Source organism: Calliphora vicina, chromosome 5, assembly GCF_958450345.1.
Source record: "Calliphora vicina chromosome 5, idCalVici1.1, whole genome shotgun sequence".
Lineage (NCBI taxonomy): Eukaryota > Metazoa > Arthropoda > Insecta > Diptera > Calliphoridae > Calliphora > Calliphora vicina.
In genome coordinates this window covers 63,037,321-63,058,264 of record NC_088784.1, presented here as the reverse complement: position 1 = coordinate 63,058,264, position 20,944 = coordinate 63,037,321, and the positions used below count along the sequence as shown (strand labels likewise).

The 20,944-nt window shown below is 29.9% G+C and overlaps 1 protein-coding gene across 2 annotated transcripts in view; it reads right to left on the bottom strand.

The window, feature by feature from the left end:
• Positions 1-20,944, bottom strand: part of Sesn (Sestrin) — a 140,963-nt gene that overhangs the window by 74,947 nt on the left and 45,072 nt on the right. For both annotated transcript variants that reach the window (XM_065511059.1, XM_065511060.1), the window contains one exon: positions 8,247-9,913. In XM_065511059.1, coding sequence (XP_065367131.1) covers positions 8,247-8,297 — 51 coding nt within the window. In that variant the 5' untranslated portion in view covers positions 8,298-9,913. The remainder of the gene's footprint in view (positions 1-8,246; positions 9,914-20,944) is intronic.

Genomic DNA, 20,944 nt, shown 5'->3' with positions numbered 1-20,944 from the left:
AAATATATCTGTAACTTCTTAACCCTTAGTCCGATTTGAATGAAACGAGTTTAAGTTTTGAATTTTGACCGCATGGACCCACCAGGGGTTCGGCCAGGGTTCCCCAAAGTGGGACACCTAGGATATGTTCAATTTTTAAAACGATCCTATTTCTTCGGCTGTGTTCCGATTTCAAAACCACAACATATATAGAATCTCCTCGTCGAGCACTACAAAAAAACCTCGTCGTAGGAGAAATTCGCATTTGAAAATTAAATTTTCAACATTTTTACCCACCCTACTCCAGTTTTTTAATAACAGCGGGTCCAAATATTTACATTTTTTATCTAAAATTCAAATTTAGGTCAAAAATTCTCAAATCGCATAGTCGATATCAAAATATAGTAAACCATTTTAGATGGCCAAATATGTTTTTAATTGTTTTGTTAAGGGTTCCGATAACCCCGCCCTTGGTATGGATATTATAGCCAAAAAACTAAAAAAGCCCATTTTTGGGATTTTTCAACACTTTTTTGGGAATAGCGGGATTCCTGACTACAAATTTCAAAATTGTTTTTTTAGTTTTCTATTTTCAATGGCAAAATCTATAACAAATATTCATAAATAAAAATTTAATTTCAATTGAAAAATTTGTATCTTTGCAAAAACTCAATAAAAAGCAATTTTTGTTATATTTTTCAAAAAAGTATTCCATGATTTTTTTAATTATCAAAAGTTATATATATTTTTGAAAAATTGATATCCATTGATATATAACATGTCTACCTTATGTTTTTTACGTGGCAAATAAATTAAGGAAAACTTAACAACTCGCAGAAAATAAAAATCTGGAATTTAGTATTTCCAAATGTTATCAAACAAATATTTGTCACCCCTTTCGTGAAAATCATGTGAAATTTATGTTCCCATGAAATATACATTTCCCTCGAAGGGAAAATTGCTATTGTGATATTCCCCTGAACTTTTCATTCACAATAGTTGATTTTGTTCGCAACAGCTGTTATTGTTTACAAAATTTCATCTAAAAATTTCACAACATGGGGAATTTTTTCACGTGAACAAAATTTATGAAGGAAAAATGGGGAAAGGGAACATATTTCATGTGAAATATTGATTCGCGATAGGGGTGTGTAATTTTTTCGATAATTTTTCTGTTTGCATCGGGGACACTTTGTCATATTTTACCTCTGATGGCAATGAAAGGTGGAGAAGTGAATATTTTTGAAACGAAATAAATCTATTATTGATGTAAATTGAAAATTGTAACTTTTTGGAATTTGATTTTACCGTTAATTCTAAATTAATATTAAGCAATTATTTGACACTATTTACTCACATTGCAGACCACGAATTAACCACTGTGGTTAATTCGTTAATGAACTGTAACAAGTTTTTAAACCCTATCTTGAAAGTTTAACTCCTCCTCTAATGATATTATTATTTAGATTTATGCTAATCATTGCAGTAGTTAAAACGTTTTCCACTTATTTAGTTAGTTATCTTTAAAACGACCCAACTTTGAGCTTTACAGCACGTAAAGCTTTAGAAAACTTTGTAAATTTATTTTAACAACTCAAGGAAAGTGTCTATTGAATTTAATTAAAACTATAATTATATTCATTTGTCTGCACAAATTGTAAACATATATATTAAGTTTTTATTACTGCAGTTTTTTTCATATTAATTTTTGTAATAACTTTAATCATTTAGATCAAGATTAATTGCTGAAAAGGCGACAATATTTCATTAAATTTATTTGTTATTTTAAAAACCATACACTACTTAATAAAGTATTAGGCAGACATTTGAAATATACTAAATTTTGCATTTTATATTGTGCAAAATAGAATTGTTTATGAGGTATGTACTCAATTTGTTTATTAGCTTTTTGTAAGATAAATTGAAATAGATATATTCGCAGTCATATTCTCACGACTCCTTATTTACAGTGTTAGGAAGATTTAGTTACAAATATCACAGACTTCATGTCTTTCACGTTTCGACACTGCAACATTTTAATGCGAAATTCCTTCATTTTATTTAAAATTTGGATATTGAAAGACTCAAAGATAGAGCAAACTCAAAAGAGTGTAGCAATAAAATATTGTTACGAATTTGCACTAGCGATTTGAATTTAACGGTCGGTAGCAAATGCCAGCAACATTCATCGTGTTTATAAACATTTCCATCAGTAGAAGCTTCTACTTATCAACAATGTTGATAGCATGCGATTGTTAACATTGTTTGAAAGTATGTCATAACTGAATGTTTAAGCTGCGAACATTAACTTCGAAAGCTCTAGAATTCGAATGTAGTAGTTGTCCGTTAAGATCATTGTAGAAGGTTCACGAAAGATGGTGAGTGTATAAATAATGGCAGAGGTTGCAGTCGTAAATTATTATATTTTAAGGAAATAAACCAACGTTTTAAAAAGGTTAAAACGTAACAATATATCACATGTGGCAAAGCAGGCCAATTGTTTAACTGGAGAATTAAAGAAGTATTCTACCCCATTTCTTTAACTTGTGAGATGTTTTTAAACCGAACTAATTTTAAAAATTTTAATATTCATTAAATTTTTATTAAGAAATGTCATGTACTCATAAATTACTGAGCATAGAATAAATACTAGGGTATTCAATTAATCGGGTTTCTGGTTTAATCGGTTAATCGAGCAAATAATTAATCGAGGTTTCGATTTATTCGGTTAATAATCGGTTAATTTAAAATTATTCGATTAACCGAATAATTTATATTTTCATTTTAAATTGAAATTACAACAACGCATTTTTTGTACAAAAACATAAAAAACAGCAAATAAGGTATTTGAGATCATTTTTGTAAACATATCGCTGCAACAACGTCATAACCAGGGAAACCAAAATATGCAAATGCATGTTTTTTCTGGTTCGATTCGAAAAATTTTTTTATCCAAAAAATGAAAAAACTGAAAAAAAATTTTTGTTCACCTAAAAATATTTAAATTTTTTTATTTTGAAGTATAATTAGGTGAAGGGTATATAAGATTCGGCACAGCCGAATATAGCTCTCTTACTTGTTTTAATATAAAATAAGCACTATTTTAATAATAGCTCCATCTAAATATCAAATTTTAGTTCTAATTCAAACTTAACCGTTCTAAGTGTTAAAGAAATATTGTCTTTTAAATTTGCTCCTGTAACATCAGTTGATGTCGAAAGAACATTTTCTATATTTAAAAATGTTTTCAGATGCAATAGACAACGATTTTTATTTGAAAATTTAAGTAAAGCCGGAAGAGACATAAGAAAATTCTGGGGTATTAGCCGAAAGAACGCAAAAAAAAAATATTCGGTATGGTAATTAAGGCCATACTAATGTATGGATGGTGGATGGCACTTGATAAATCCACCTACTACGGGACTATCGAAATTATCAAACTCGGCGATCAATCTTATCTCTGTTGGGCTAGAAATACTGGTCATACAACCATTTTGAGATGTGTCACTAACATTCCGCTATATATTGCCCCACAAACTTCTTGACAGACAATTTTCTATATCGATTTGATATCCATTCAGATGGCTCTAAATCCGTGGCTTAGATGGGTGACTGAATCAGACTCTTGAGACTGAATCAGTGCAGCATTATCCAGAGTGAGCTCTCGACCATAACTGGCATTAGAACTAGCGCTATTAATGAAATAACGAGTCATTCTAACCTGGAGCTCTTCTGAGTGCCGGGAAATTGTAACATACCTGGCAATAATATTGAGAATGAACTGGCAAAATCCGGTTCCCGACCGCTAGACGAAATTAACTGGTTAGTGCTGTAAATCATCTATACATCGGGAACTTTATGGGTCTGTACAAATCAGTTGGTGTGAAGTAGGATTCTATAAGTCGATCGTTCAAGCAATCGAACAATTTTGAAAAAAATCGAAAAAAAATCGAATACATTGGGGGCATTTACATTATGATTTTAAGTCATGACTAAAAATCATGTTTTATTTTTTGTACTAACAAATTGTGACGTCTAAACAAAAGGCAAGTTTTCTGTTTTTCAAGACTTTTTTGATATTCTGCTTTGAGCTCTTTTCTGATTGGTGTTGATACGATTATATGCTAAAAAAAAAGGCAAACGTGGTTGACAAAAAAGGCATCGTATAAATGCAAGGGGATTTTCGTAGGGGTTTTAAAAGAAAAACAAAAAAACGACATGACTTTAAATCAAAGTGTAAATGCTACCATTATCCCAAAAAAGTCAACTAAAGTCGATTATTAAAAAAAAAATAAAAAGTCGAAAGTTCAAAACATCGACTTTTTAATAATAAGTAAGTCGGAGGATTTGTATTTATCTCATAGACATATATATACACCTCCGCAGCGTTAGTCTTGCTATATCGGTAGTCCATTTCTGAACGACCTAAGTGATCTCTTGGGTGTGATTATTAGCGACTATTCTTTTATTTGACATACGAAAATGTATCAAGAATGTTACAAGATGAACTCAGAAGCAATATTTGCAATTAATTTATAAATGATTATAGAAGCCTCTGCCAACACTCTGTAAGTCTCTAATATCAATTAAAATGTTTACATTTTTAATTACAGCTAATAATACTGATGGCAAGAACCTTGTTTGGGCGCCAGACAATAATTAAAATTCATAGTTTAATGTTTATGACTGGTGCAGTCGTGAATTTCTTTAAGTGTATAACATAAATCTTATTTTGTATGCAGTTTTTGCGTTTTTCAATTCGGTTCACTATAGTTAAATTTTTAGCAATAAAAACTAAACTAAAATAATATAATATTTATGTGCAAATAGTTTACAATTTTATGTTTCATTTAAATAAAAAAACAACATCCTCACAGAAATACGAGTAGAATGTGTTGATATTCATCACAACACAAACAAAAAGTATTAAAAAAATTAATTACTGCTGAGCGAGCGATAAAATTAAAAATTTTTTCTAATAATTTTAAATACTACTTACTCTACTCGTACGTACATTATTGCCATCGTTATATTTATTATGATTTAGTTTTTTTTTTCAAATTCTATTGAATTGTTTTTATTTTTTAATACATTTTTTATGGCTCGTAAAGTACCCAACCTAGGACAACATATTTCGAATTACGTTATGCGGTTTGTTGTTCTTGTATTATTTATTTGTTAATGTTCGAGTAATAAATAAAATTAATTGTATGAATGCATATTTAAGAATTTATGCAATATTTTTGTATGTAATTAAGTGGGTTTATTTAACATTTATTATTGTAATTTAAACATTAATCTTTTTATTTATTTTGGTATCGATTCCTAAACAAATGACAACAAGTACTTTATTTGTATTTCTAACCACCAGCAGACCTTGAATTGAAATTGCATATATTAAATTAAATAAATAATATAAATGACAATAAATAATGAAAAAGAAAAAAAAAAGGTAATAAGTAGAAATACAACTTTACATAATTTAAATTTAAATAACAACTCCCTTATTCTGATCTTTGTAACAAAATTAAATCCGTGGAAGAAATTTATGGTTATTTATGGTCTGTTGAAGGGTTTCTACGCCTGATAATTTCCCCGGAATTTCCAATTTTCGGGAAATCTTTGTCGGGAATTTTTGCTAATTTCTTTATACAATTAGATTTTTTCGGTATAGTCAGTTGGAAAAGAAGCATTACGGATGAAATAATCCAATTTATGTCACTATTACTCGTCCTGGGAAAAAACTACCAGGTTGGGTATAAATATATCGAAGACAGACAATTGGTGCTCTTTACCAGGAAACACAGGATGGAGACTTTCAATTTGCCGAAATTAGACGTCGTTGAGCTGATTTTATCAGGGGGAGCAAAGTGTTTTGGAACCTTCCTTGACAGAAAATTGTCATGAAAAATCAATGGCAAGAATTGGGGTTTGTGACCAAGTATGGTCTATTATTACTTATGATATTGTTATAGGATTATACTCAACAAAGCTCAAAGTTGATCATGTCTGGGTATAAACTTACTAATCAGTGAGAATTATGTTGAGAGTGTGTCGGCAAGGAACTTACTTAGACAATTTGAGTCCTCGTTACTGAAACCATTGCGGGTAGATCACACTAAGATATTACATGAGGCTGGTTTTATCGATCAGTACATCATTCCCACGGTAATCTCTGATCATACCACCCCCAGTAGAGTTTTTCAGTTGGATCCGATGGGGGTGCAGTTTTTACTGATGGATCCAAGATGGACTCTGGTACAGGGACCGGGTTTTATATGGTCGACAAGGATATTAAACGATATCCCCCAACAATAAATTTCAGTGAATTTATCAAATTAAAAATTGGGAATTTAGCATAAAACAATTTTACTAAAATACTAATTTTGTATTCCCGAATAACCTTTTAACGATAATATAGACTCTCAAACGAGTTCAGTGTCTTTCAGATACAGATCTTCGCTATCAGGAAAGCCACAGAGTTAATAAAAACATGTTACTTAATAATAGGAGAGCTCTCGAAGAGTTATTGATACACTACTCAATCAGATTGTGTGTTGGGTACCAATCCTGCAATAGTAGAATGGATTGTCAAGTATCCAAGTTCTATTGGCAAAAACTGAATGCAAAGGCAACCAAAACACTAATGGCAGTGATAACTGCTTAATTGGGGATAATAGCAGACAGGATTTCTGTAGGGTGTTTGGGAATGTTGAGGAGTTGGAGTCAGTAGAGAACATGAGAACATCTGCCCGAGACTACAGAGTCACAGATTTAAATGGCTAAGTAACAGATTTTTTGATGAACTTGGGAGTTTTGCTGGATGTAAATTGAATAACATACTAGGTTTTATCAGGGGAATATGTTGGCTATTAAAATCCAGATTTGGATTTTTCTTCTCTGGTTCTCCTTTTAGTATCTCTAAAACACAAATTCCTTGTTAAATTAAAATTAAAATGAGTGACGAGAAAAAAGTGCGTACTAAAATTATTTAATATTTTCAACAAAACTCAACTTGGTCCTACAAAAAGTTGGACAAATAAACAAAGGTCTGCTGTCAAACTGATTGCAATGTTATTAAACAGTATCGGGAGAACTTGTCAAATAGAAAACTTGGTTGAGGTAGAAGGAATGGTCCACATGATGTCTCTAAAGCCAATAAATACAAAGCATTTTCAAAAGAGTTCCCAACACATCCGCTAGAAAAGCAGCCTGGTTAGCTCAGTACTCGGACTATTTGGTACGAAAATTTGAAGCCAATACAGTATTCAAAACATACAAGGCTCAAAAAGTTCCTGACAGGAACTCTGCTAAAAATTTAGAGTCCAAAGACAGAGCATGGAAATTGAAGTCAAATTTTATAAAAAAAAAAATATACCTGCTGCATAATGGATAACGAAATGTATGTTCTGGAAAAGCTATCACAGCTTCCGAGTTAATATTTTTATGTTGCTGATGCTTGAGAAAATGTTGTAGAAAAATTTATTGCCCAAAAGCAGAAAATTTTGCCAAAAAGTTCTTAGGAGCCAAACATTTGTTACAAAGGAATGTTTACAAAAGAGGATGCATACATTTATAAGACTTTTTAATGTGTCCACTTATTTTTGACCTGAATTGGTATCCTGTCAATGTGGTAAGCAAGGTCTTGAGTGGTACAAAAACAATAATGTGGTATTTGTACCAAGAGAAGCAAATCCTCAAAACTGACCGGAGCCAAAAGTGTGGTAGATTTTAAAGTGACTGAAAGCAGTATACATATAAACCTTAATGGAAGGGTTTCCGGAAAAGGTTCATAAATTTATCACTATTGGCTATAAAAATAATATTTTTTTTTTGTAAGTTGTATAATAATTTCAATCTATTAAAAAAATCAGAACCGTAGTTTTAGTGTTTTTTTTTATTAACATTTATGTTGTATGTTAAATATTGTATTATTTTGAATATCTATATAGATTTTTAATTATATTTTCTATCAAAATATAAATATCCTTCGGTTTAACATCACTCAAGGGAATTTCTAACTTAAAATTAAAAGCAATCTTTAATACCTACATAATTAAAATATACAATTTTATAATAAAACTAAATCTTAAAATATTTTTGGCGATTTTTTTCCAAAATAAAAGAATATTAAGAAATATTCTAAAATTGCTACACTGTCTTACTATGAATACCCTTAATAAAAAAATGATAAACTATTTAAAGTACGAGTAGTATTCTAGTATAAACAAAAAAAAGAAAAGAAAGAAAACATATTTTGTACTTACTTCTTGACCGATTTGTCCCATATCTGCGTAACAATCAACCATTGAGTACATTGAATGAAAAATCCAGTTTCTTTAACACCAAAATAAGAACGAAGACACAAATATATTTTTTTTTAACACCAGAAAAAAATCCACAAAAACCAGCAGCAAACTTCAATTGTAGTTGTTACTAAAGCTGATGCTGTTAATGACAATAATGTCTTTCGTTGTTGTAGTTGTTGCTGCTGCTGTTGTTGTAAAACAAAATCCAAAAAAACGTGTTTTGTGCTTAAAATCGCGTGTAGAGTTTTGTGTTGAAAAAAACTACAGTGCAGTTTTTTTGTTATTGTTGTTTTAATGTATTTCACTGGTTGTTATTGCTGTGATTTAAGGTTGGTTTACTTGTTTGTTGCTGTTGCTGTTGCTGTGGTTGTTTGCAATGCAACCAAACAAAACTGGGACAAATATGGAAATTTTCTCTTTTTTTGTTGTTTATTTCAAGAAAGATTTTCTTTTTTTTTTGTTTAAAGGTTTGTTGTTTGCCTTATGTTTAGGTTTGCAGCGGTGGGGGTGTTTATTTAATTATTTTTTTTAACAAATTTCACTTCAAGCCAAAATGTATGTAGTAGGAATTGTTTTCTTTTTTTACTACTATTTTTTGGTGTTTTGTTATGGTAGTGATGCCAAATAAAAACAAAGCTGTGTTTTGTTTTGCTTTTAGTTGGTTTTTTGTTTTGGTTTGAACACTTTGAACCGGTTTTGTTTTGAATCGTCGTCTATTCAACCAGTTTGTTTATGTTTGTTTGTTTGTCTGTTGGTTGGTTGGCTTGTTTACTATTTTGTGTTGGAGTGTTTGGAGGTTTACTATGGATGTGTATGATGATTGCTGTATTGTTGTTGTTGTTGCTTGTTAGCTGTCAACGTCACTCTTCGTTAAATACAAAACACACTCACACAACCTTGGCGACCGTGAGTCCCGTGTGCACACAACAACAAATTTAGATTAAATGAATATAAAACAACAATAAAAAACAATATAGCGTTTATTTATTTATGCCTGGGGGAATAAAATGTCAACGTTTGTTATTGTTGTTGATATGTAGCGCTGTTGTTGTTGTTGTTGCTGTTACAAATATTGCTCCCTTTCACCTCTTATCTTCTAGTGAGTTCTTTGTACTCACACTCACTTCACTTAGTGTTATAAGAATTGTTGTTGCTTTTGCGGCTGCTGCTGCTTATGCTGTTATAATGGTTTTGTATCTTCTATTTTCAGTGTTGTCAACCTCAGCAATAATGGTTCGTGATTTAAACGTTTAAATTTGTAATTTTCACGTTTGATTTTTGAATTTAAATAGTAAAATTGCAATAGAAATTGTTTGTTGTTTTTCACTAAATAATATTTAATAGTTTGTTGTATTTTCGTCGCACTTTTATTACTATTCTTATTAATTTTATTGTTGTTGCACTTATTATTGTACTTTTTGTGCTTTTGACTTGTAATCATTGGTAGTTTACAACGATATTGTTGTTTTTATAGGTAAAAAAAAATTAAACTCTTTTTCTTTGTTACGTTTAAGGAGTTTTATTTTTTTTTAATCCTTTATCAAGGGTAAAATAGTTTTTTTTATATAATTCTCTTTGAACAGAGTTGAGTTTTAGGCGAAATGAAATTTTATTTTCACGGATTTCTGGAAAGAAAGTAAAGAAAAAATAACTTTATTAGAAAAAATATCAATAAGTATTTAAGTAGGTACATCAGTAAATTTAAAAGTAATGAACAATAATCTTGATGTTAATTAATGTGGTGGCTTAAGATTTTATTTTGAATTGTTTGCTAAACATCTAAAAATTGTCAGTGATATCAAAAAACATCGGTACTAAAGGTCCAGACAAAAATATATTATAATACCACTTTCCTTGTTTCATTTCACTCAATTTACCTTCTGCAATCACCCCAACTTAAAAGGTTTTGATTAGGTTTTCTATTTAAATAAAGTTATTGTTTCGAAATTGCACTATCAATATGAATTTAAAGGTTTAACAACAGTTTTCACATCCACCAGCTTTTGAATACATGTCATAAATTAACTGTTAAGGCTGCTGAAAGCTCTAGAAATAGAACATTCTAGTTTTGTCCGTTAGATAATTCATGAAACTTCTAGGCACTGTGTATATAAATGGGTACAGCAAGTTGCAGTCAGTTTAGTTTATCATTCTTGTCATCAACTTTAGTACCAATGTATTCTTGAATATTACCAGTGTGTTTTTAAAATGTGTAAGCGAATGTATTAAAAGAGAGTGACTACATATTTAAATAGTTGTGTAAATTTAAATAAATTAATAGATGTTGCAAATTTTTAACTACTAAAGTGCTATTATTTGCAAGCAACAAAATTAGGTTTATTTAAAGGAAATAAACCACCATTTTTAAAAGCTAAAAACGTAACAATATTAATAAAATACTTAAATATTTGGAAAAGTTTCCATTGTATTGTCAACCACTGCATATTGGAAAGTATGAGTTGCTGATGTATCAATTACAATGGCAGAAGTTGCATCTTTCTTGATCTGAACTGTCGCAAAGATGTGTCACTGTCCTCCATTCAAATTTGTCAGTAGTATTCGATTTATTTTCTATATTATTTAAGTGCTTCGAATATTAATAGCCATATTTTAAGTTTTGAAACTCGTGCCGTATTTGAAATAAAAATGTGTACCCAATAATATTTTATCTCAGTATATTTAATAAAAACAAACTGTTACATATATTTGAATTAGTTCATATTATCATATTCGTATGGTTGAATGTTTGTGACAAATATTCATTTTATTTGTTGTTATTATAGTGTTCTTATCACTTTTGAAAAATCAAACAATAGCTTGCTGTTGTTGCTATTTAATGACATGAACAAAAAAAATCGTATTCTATCAGCCCAATCAATTGGTTGGCAAGTCAGTCAACCGGCCAGCCAGTCAGCCGCTAATTTATTCCACACTTAGCAACTATTACTAAGACTTAAATGATTGAACTATTATTATAATTATTGATATTGTATCTGTGAGTTTGACTGTATATTTTTTTGTTTCTTTATTAATAAATGATTACGATTATTATTTATATATTTTTTTAATAAACAGACCCTCAAAACGGTCTGTTAATGTAGGTAGGTATTGATTTAATAAATTATTGAAATATGCAGTAATTTATGGTTTAAAAAGTATATAGATGATGAAAAGAAAACCTGAAAAACCTAAAAATATTGGTAGGTGCAAAAATGCCAACACTTTTGATACAATCATTAATTTTTATATGAGATTTCTTTTGATGTATGACTATGGCAAACCGAGCTGTTAATAATTATTTAATTTATCGATTCTAAAATATAATTTCATGTTTTTCCCCTCCACCACCCCCTACTCCTATTGGAATTGAACTACAAACAGACTTTGCTATCACGCTTTGTGTAATAAATAAATTGTTTAATATAAATATATTTCAAAAACTTGTAAACAATGACATGTGTTTTATTTTAGATAATGTTTAATATAAATATATTTTCTTGTTTTAAGTTCTACTGTTGTAGTATTTTATATTTTCTTTTGTTCATAATGAACATCTGTTTTCATTGCAATTTGGCATTCAATCATTTGTTTTAGTCAACAAGTGACCCAAAACATCATAGATTTGTATACCCTTCAACCAGAATGTTAAATGTTTAGAAAAGTTTGTCATTCCGTTTGTAATATTCACAATTTTCAGTTGTGAACCAATTAAAATTATTGCCCATTATTGTATGTCGAATTGTTTTATTAATGTTTTGTTTTTGTTTCGAAAAATTAATTTGAAAAATATTTATGACATACAATGCTACAACACTACGACATCAATCGCGAATTGGGCATATATATATTCTGGATTCTTTTGATTCAGCACAGTGGGACGGCTGGTGCAGGGCTGCTATGGGGCTCATATTTTCAACACGTGCCATTTTTTTGTACACATCCGATTTCAAGCGCTCGGCTAGGTGATATATCTTATAATTGCCGAGTTATAGGCATTTCAAAATTGAATTTTTAAAATTTTGCAATACCTTGGTCCGTATATACGACGTATTTTTGAACCGAATGGACTTGAATTTTTTTTGTTAGTTAGACAACTAATTTACCAATAATATACGAAATATTTCAGAGCAATATCAATTTATGATCCAAAAATAAACGATTTTCAATTTTAAAATTAAAAAAATATTAGATTTTTTGCGGTTTTTTGGGCGAAAAGGAGCCTTTTGTTAAAAAAAACCTTTCCTTAATAATATATAACAATATTTTTGTTTTTTTACAAGGTATCTTTACGGAGAACATTTTGGTAAAAAAAACATATCCTATTTTTCGAATATGTCGCCCCTATGCCCTTCGGAATTTGACCTATTTTTTTGAGCCACATGTTCTAAAATTTCAAAGCTGGGATCAGAAAACGGAAAGCCTTGATGTATTCCCTATTTATCTCCAAAGTATTTTCCCAGCCCTGAATGAAATGTGTATGGGTAAAATTGTAAAAAATACAATTTTTGGGATTTTCGCTCCAATTTTTAGGAATTGCGGGATACCCTTTGACTTTTTGACAATATGTTAATTACAAATTTGAAAAACGTTAAAAATTTCATTGAGTTTTGTAAATAAATAAAGATTTTATTACATATTTATTGAGTTTCTAAAACTAAAATTTGCATCAACATTTAATAGGATTGCAAATATTAGGATCAATTTGATTTACATTTATTCAGAAATAATTGTTTGTTTAGGTATGTTAATTTTTCACATAAAATCGTGGTCGAAAATAACGTATTACGTCTATTAATGTGAAGGGTTTATAAGATTCGACACAGCCGAATACAGAAATCTGACTTTTTGTTTTTATTTTAGTTTTCAACACTATATGTCATTTATTATTGAAATAAATATGAAAACAGGCCGTTCGCTGTTTAAATAATGAAAGTGTTTATATAAAATGAAATTAAATAAATTTCAATGGAACAAAAGAAGAATAAATAAAAATTAAAGTTGTGGAAGATTTGAAATATTAAGGAAATATGTAAATTTAAATTTATAGTTTTAGAAATACTTGATAAATATTCACTAGAACAATAGAAATTGTTGTCTTTTAAATAAAAGAAAACTATTTGTTTGTTATACTAAAACAAATAATTTAAATAATAATATTTAATGTGTCTATTTTTTCTTTATATAATTATCATAAGTAAAGAGTTTTTATAATTTTTTTATAGTAAATTTTATTATAAATAATTATAAGCGTAATTTAACACCCATTGAAAAGGCTGTCACAAATGAAGGGCATTTTGCGGCAGCTGTATTTTTCTATATTTTATTTTCATTCGCTATTCATAACATCCGATAAAACTAATTATTTAACTATGGCTAGACAACAAAAAAAACAATACAATTAGATAATTTTCAAAATGAAAAATAAATTTAAACCTTTAAAAGTCACGTTCGCCAGAGCACGCCCTTTCAATTTGTTTTTTTTCGGTTTTAGTGTATTTTGCCGTTTAACATAATAATTTGTTTAAAGAAATAAAGAAATAAACAAATAAATACTAGGTTTTGTAAAAAGTAAACAAAATAAAATTGAAAAATAAAGAAAAATATGAAATCCAAAAAAGAAGGGCTTACTTAAATTACTTTATTAAGGCTAGGCTGTAAAAACAAACAAAAATAACGAGTGCCGATGAAAAATGTATGTTAATCTATGGACATATGATAATATTATAATAGCTTGAAATGAATATTGAAGAGACTCTGTTCCAGCCTGTTGTTTTAAACAAAATTTTGAAAGCTGTTAACCGAACTGGTCTTCCAATAGGGACCGATCTTTTACAGTTGATAGCGGCCAAATTGTGGAAGCTAAATCTCTAGAATTAACTGTCATTTATTCAGTTGGTTTTACCAAATAACCATGGATGGATATAGCGTGTAAATTATAAAATTGTTTTATTAAAATGGGTGTTCTGTTTGGACAATTTTCATCAAAAAATCATCTTCAGCGATGAGGCCCATATATTCACCAATGACAAGGGGTTTCAACAGAACGAAGTTACATGTCACACAGCCCATGTCACATTGGACATTCTGCACTAGCGATTTGAGGGCATGGTCATCTTACGTGGAGGTGATGTAAACTTGCCACCGAGAGCATGAGATTTGACCCCGATAGAATTTTTCTTGTGGGGTTTTCTTAAGTCACAGGTCTATACGAATAAGTCGACCCTCAAAACCAACATAACCCAAGCTATCGGTCAAATTCAGCCAGATTTATGCGCCAGAGTCAAGGAAAATCGCACATTTCGGATGAGCTCCATACAGCTAACATAATGGCATCAATAGGCCTTTCAAACGAATACAAAACTTCGGTGAAATCTCACACACAATTTGTTTTATTTTAATTCAAAGATATGAAAATCGTAATATACAACATGGAATTACCTAATCCTCTATAGCAGCCCTCGTTCAAATAAATCCCTTCAAAAAAAAAAAACAACAAAACAAGAAAAAAGAAATCAGAACCAACATTTATTATTATTTAAGGGCTTAATTATGAATAAATTTATTTCATATTTCTTTTTTTTATATTTTTTTTTAGCTTTTTTTCAAACACTTAAATGTCCAAAAACTCATAAAAATCAAGGTTAAAAAACGAAAAAAATATTAAAATAGAGAGTAGGTCTCATATGAACTCAAAATACAATTATTAATTAAGAAACCAACCTCAACAACAAACCAATAGAAGAAAATCAAACCAAATTTAGTTTTAAACATTTTATTAGTTTTATTTTTATTTTTCTTATGAAAATAAAATCAAATAAGAGTACAAAAGTCAACGGTATAGAAGAAAATTTAATAAACATTTTACGAGCTGGTATTTAAATATGTATTCTGTTTAATACTAATAATAACAGAACAAGAAAATCAAATGATCATAAATATTTTATTATCATTTAGATCTTCAATGAAATGATTTCATTTTATGTAAAAGTCCCCAGTGAATAATAGCTCAACAACTTGTAAATTTTATTAATATATATGTAGATTTAGATTTTCTATTATTAAAAACTATAAAAAGTGCACTTAGGGCCTTTTTCATGGTTACTGTTACAATGTGTTTGACTGTATATGAAAAAAAAAAAAAAACGTTTTTTTCTTTGTGTCAATCATCAATATGTAAACAGTTTTTATTGAAGTTTTTTTTCTTCATTCAAAACTAATTTAAATTTTAAAAGCCTTTAAAAACACAAATTGATTTCGTATAACACGTATGACAAGCAGTTTGCCCAATTTAGGTAAATTGATTCGACAACACTGTTTACACACTCAACGACAAAAAAAAAGTTAAGTAATATTCGGCCGAATCTTATATTTACTTCACCAAGTACTTTAAGATAAATTTTTGTAAGACCAAAAATTAACTTATCTAAACAAAAAAATAGTAAATGTGAATCAAATTGATCCCAATATTTGCAATCCTATTAAAATGTTGATACAAATTTTAGTTTTAGAAACTCTATAAATATGTAATAAGTAAATCGTTATTTATTAACAAAACTAAATAAAATTTTCAACGTTTTTTAAACTTATTATTCTAAATAACAAAGTGTAAAAAAAAACTTGTCAAAAGCTCAAAGAGAATCCCGCAATTCCTAAAAATTGGAGTGAAAATCCCAAAAATTTTAAGTTTTACAATTTTGCCCATAGGATCCACATTTCCTTCGGGGCTGGGAAAATGCTTTGAGTTATCCCCAAACATATCACGGTTTCCAAAACTGCTTTCCGTTTTCTGATCCCAGCTTTGGGATTTTAGATGTGGCCCAATGTTGAAATTTTGATAAAAAAAATAGGTCAATTTCCGAAGGGCGTAAGGCCGACATATTCGACAAATAGAATATATTTTTTATACCAAAATGTTCTCCGTAAAGATAACTTAGAGAAAAATGTAAAATTGTTATGTATTCTTAAAGAAAGTTTTTGTTTTTAATAAAAAATAGTTATGTCACCTTTTCGACCAAAATACAGCAAAAATCTACTATTTTCTTCTTGGATTCATAATTGGTATTGTCAAGTCCAGTGATATATTTTTAAAAAAGCGGACCAAGGTATGGCAAAATTTTAAAATTTAAATTTAGAAATGCCAGATTTATTTTTTACAAAAAATTTCGATTCTACCCCACTGTGCATCCTTGGAAAGGTCATTGAAGTGTCTATCATTAGATATTAATGACATAATAATCCAGATATAGATCCAGAAATAGGTCAAAAATCTAGTCGAAATCGTGGTTTTTGATTATATCTCAGCCAATTATGGAAAAACCTAAGCGGAACTATTGCGGATATATATATGTATCAATCATGTGTTATACGGAGTCTCGGAAATGAAATGTGGGGAATTAAAAAAAATATATAATTGTTTCTTTATTAAATACAAGGTCTATTAATAAGGTCTGTGCATCTAATCAGCTGATCTTTTTTGCTCCATTGTGTTTACATACTGTGCTTGTCAAAATTTTTGTTTATGTTTATACCTTTTGTTGTGGTATTCGCAACAACAAACTTGTGAATTTGACAGCTTGAGCCCTAAACAAGTGGAGAAAAAAATAATCAGCTGTGCCATCGACACCACTTTGTGGTGAATTCGCCTTGAATTCTTGGTATTGTAGTCAGCTGTTTTTGACAAGCTCAGTATAGTTTTACACAAACAAAATGCCGGTTTTTCTTTTTATTTTTGAATTGTTATAGAGTTGCACAGACCTTATTAATAGACATTGATTAAATAAAGTAAACATTTTTAGAACTATTTTTTTAAATCACTACCCTGGGGGAACAGAACCGGTTCTAGTTCAAACGCTTTATATGAAGCGGACCTGTCTCTTAACATGTCGATGTCCTTGGAGTGAAATAAAATATTGACATCGATTCTTTTCGCTTCTTTTCAATCGGATGGCCGGCCATGTTTAAAATCGAATATATCAAACGGTAAATGGATTTAAGAATCAATAAACATTTTTTAGTAAATATAAATAAGTTCCGTAACTGCTTTCTGAAACAAGTTCCAATTGAGAAAATTTCGCACAAAAACATTGATGGAAGAACTAGTTCTAGTTAAAAAATCATTGATTGCAACGTTAAACAAGAATGATAACTAGATATATTCGAGAAGTTGTTATGGAACTAGTACAGTTTTTCTTGGGATCCAAATATTTAGTTTCCTAAAATCAACGGAACTAGAACTAGTTCTTCCATCAATGTTTTTGTGCGAAATTTTCTCAATTGGAACTACATTCAAGAAGCAGTTAAGGAACTTTGATGATTTATTTCATTATATTGAAGGAAAAATACTCATAATTACGAATTAAAAAGTCTTTGGCTGACTGCAAGATGATCTTAGCATAGCCGGGCACATTCTAGGTCCGAAATCGTCTTCGTCCAGTAAATTGTTCATGTATAGCCAGACTTCGGCCGTGCGGAAGAAGTTTCTCCTCTGGCGTGTGTCCAAAGTAAGCTTCGCTTATAATTGTTCATGACTTCATTTTCTGAGTAATTTGAATGTTAATCAATACGAAAATTTCGAAAATTTGTCATATAAAATTTAAACCTACTTTGTATAGAATATTTTTGGATCATGAGCCGCCAAATTAGGACTCTACTACTAATTTCTTTGGTCCGATATATTATTATCTACCAATCATAATTTACTTTAATCCCCACTGCCGACTGTTGTTTCATTTAGGGTTTGAATACACCAATTCGTAAATATTTGTACCAGCTTTTTTGAATAAGAAAAAAAGGTTAATAGAATATTAAAAGGAACTAATGGAAGTAAATGAACTAACCAAATTCGCTTAAACCCTTTTCGCGAGTCTAGTCCAAACAAAAAAAATGTTCAGATGAATTCTAAATTATATTTAAGTATATAACTTTTATTAGCAGTAAATGTCTATTCGTCAAATCAGTTGTTTTAATTTTGCTTATTTCTTTCATCATATTGTCTTTACAGTTAAATATATTCAAACATTTTGTTTTGTTTCCTCAGATTTTGGAACTAGTATTACCTATACATATATCACAAGTCAAAAATTTGATATTTATTTCAAATAAAATAAATAAAAAAATCGGGATTTGTTGATCCCGAAAAATTCCGGTATTTTCAGTTTCTGAATTAGATTTGTTTGATATTTATTGTTCCATTTGGAATATATATGTATACAACTATTATAAAATGATATTCGAAAAGCTCTTCGAAGGTCAGAATATACTAAATTGTTGTTTCTGATCAACAAGGAATGCTTCTTAGGTCAAATTGAAATAATTAAATTTACATTTGTGATTGATGTATTTCGTAGGTGGTATTTATTTGTCGTTAAGTGTATGTATGTATATTAAAGCAATATTCCGTAGACAATCCAACAATTGACACTCCGGAGTGCGGACAATAAAGGTGCTTGTATTTCATAGTTGCTGTTTGAATAAATATCTATTTCTATATGTTTGTATGTACATTACTATGTCCAAAATATTCATACATTCTGAATATTTATTTATTGTAACTTTATACGCTTACAAATACGTGTGTACACTTGGTATACAATATAATACATTGTATGCACTAACCATATCGGTATTGTTTAAGTCTTTACGTTGAACTTACCATAATTACTTAGTTGTTACTATGTAGTTACTTTTCTAATGCACAGTTATTCAAAAGGTGACAATTGGTCATCTCCACTTTAAACCAAATCGCTAGTTCTGTATGGCTAACAATGAATAACGGACAACTTAAATGACAATCTGTACCCGAGTTGTTAGATTCCTTAAATCATGCAAAAAATCCCACCAAGTGTTCACTTGCTGCTTCTTCAGTAAAAATATGTTTAAATTACCATAGAAAGGTTATTTACAAACATAGCACCATATAAAAGCATTGCTAGTAGATTGGCTGGTAACCAGTGGTGAGTTTTAGAAACTGACAGTAACGAAAAACTAGATACAAAGGCTGCAGGGTGATCATTCTTATATATATTGTAGTAAATATGTAAGTATATATTGTATTTGTATGTAAACATGTATGTAATTCAATTTACATAAGTTTGCAATAGTATCAGCTGTATGGACGTCTAAATATTTTAGATGTAAACAGGGTGCTGTCATCTATTAAAATAACTTATACAGAGACCCTCAAAAGTGAGTAAATACCAAAATTATTTAATTTTTTTTTAAAAAATTAAAATCCTAAAATCTATCCATCGATTAAAATTTAAAAGTTTCGGTTTGTTGGAGATTGGGCTGAATAATATATTCGGTTCTGAAAAAAATATTGATGTCGGACAATAATGATTTTCATGATCTTAAAAAAATCAAAAAATTCGCTGAAAAAAAATGTACTCACTTTTGAGGCTCTCTGTATGTCATTTTCAAGGGTACATATCTGTCATTTAATCTCACTTAGTTATTGAACATTGTAGTATAAACAACAAGCGTCATATGCGGGAAGTTTAGCTTTACTTCCTTAATTAGAAAAAAGAGTCGCTGAAGCACACCGAATTCTCACCAAAGCTAATGGTGAATGTGTTCTATCGGATTCAACGTCCGATAAATTTTTTGTGCGATTCAGAATTTGACACGGAGACAAATATCGCCCAGGCCAGTTTGAAGAACAACAATTATAACATGAAGATTGTTGTCAAACTCAATAAGAGAAATTATTGGGAGGTACTCAATGAACTCAATGAAAGGATTCAAACCTTGCGATGAAAAATTTATCTATTACGATAACCCGAAGCATAAGAGATTGTACGTGAAGTCCGGCCAACCCGCCGAATCGACACCAAAGCCAAACATCCATGGCGCTAAGGAATTGATCTGTATTTGGTGGGTCCAATCTATTATGAGCTGCTGAAATCTGGTCAGACCATCACAGGAAACCTTTACCGAACGTAACAAAAGATGAGCAGTACTTTTGGTATGTTTTGAGAAATGTTCCATGATTTCTATTCAAAATTAACCCTTTCGTATATTGGGGTCAAAATAATCTAAAATTTGTAAAACGTTTAAAAATTACTGTCTGGTTAATACGTATGAAAAATAACTTCCGAACATTTTGGACTTTCTATGAAGTTTTATCAAAATCCATCCATAAATTGTAAAAAGTTTTAACGTTTACCGATTTCAGTGATATATTTGATGTATATTTTCTATGGATTAGGTAAGTAATATCTTGCTACTAGACCAACCAGCTGAATACGTAGAAAGCTTCTGCTATCTAGGCAGTACAGTATCAAGGAATGGCGGCGCTGAAACAGATGAAAATAACAGGCCCAATAAAGCGAGAGCGGCATTAGGAAGACTACAACCAGTATGGATAAACTCACAAATATCAAGACGAACCAAGCGTAGAATATTAAAATCATTTGTAAAGTCTGCTCTGTTGTACGGAAATCATCACCCAAAAACTACATGTATTCATTACCAAGTGCCTCAGTCACATTTGCAGAATATTCTGGCCTAACAACATCAGCAACACGGATCTCTGGAACCCTACCAACGAGGAACCCATTCTAACACAAATAAAACGTAGGAAATGTAGGTGGATCGGCCATATTATCAGAAAGAATCCTGACAGTATATAAAAAGTATGGCGCTAGAGTGGAACCCTC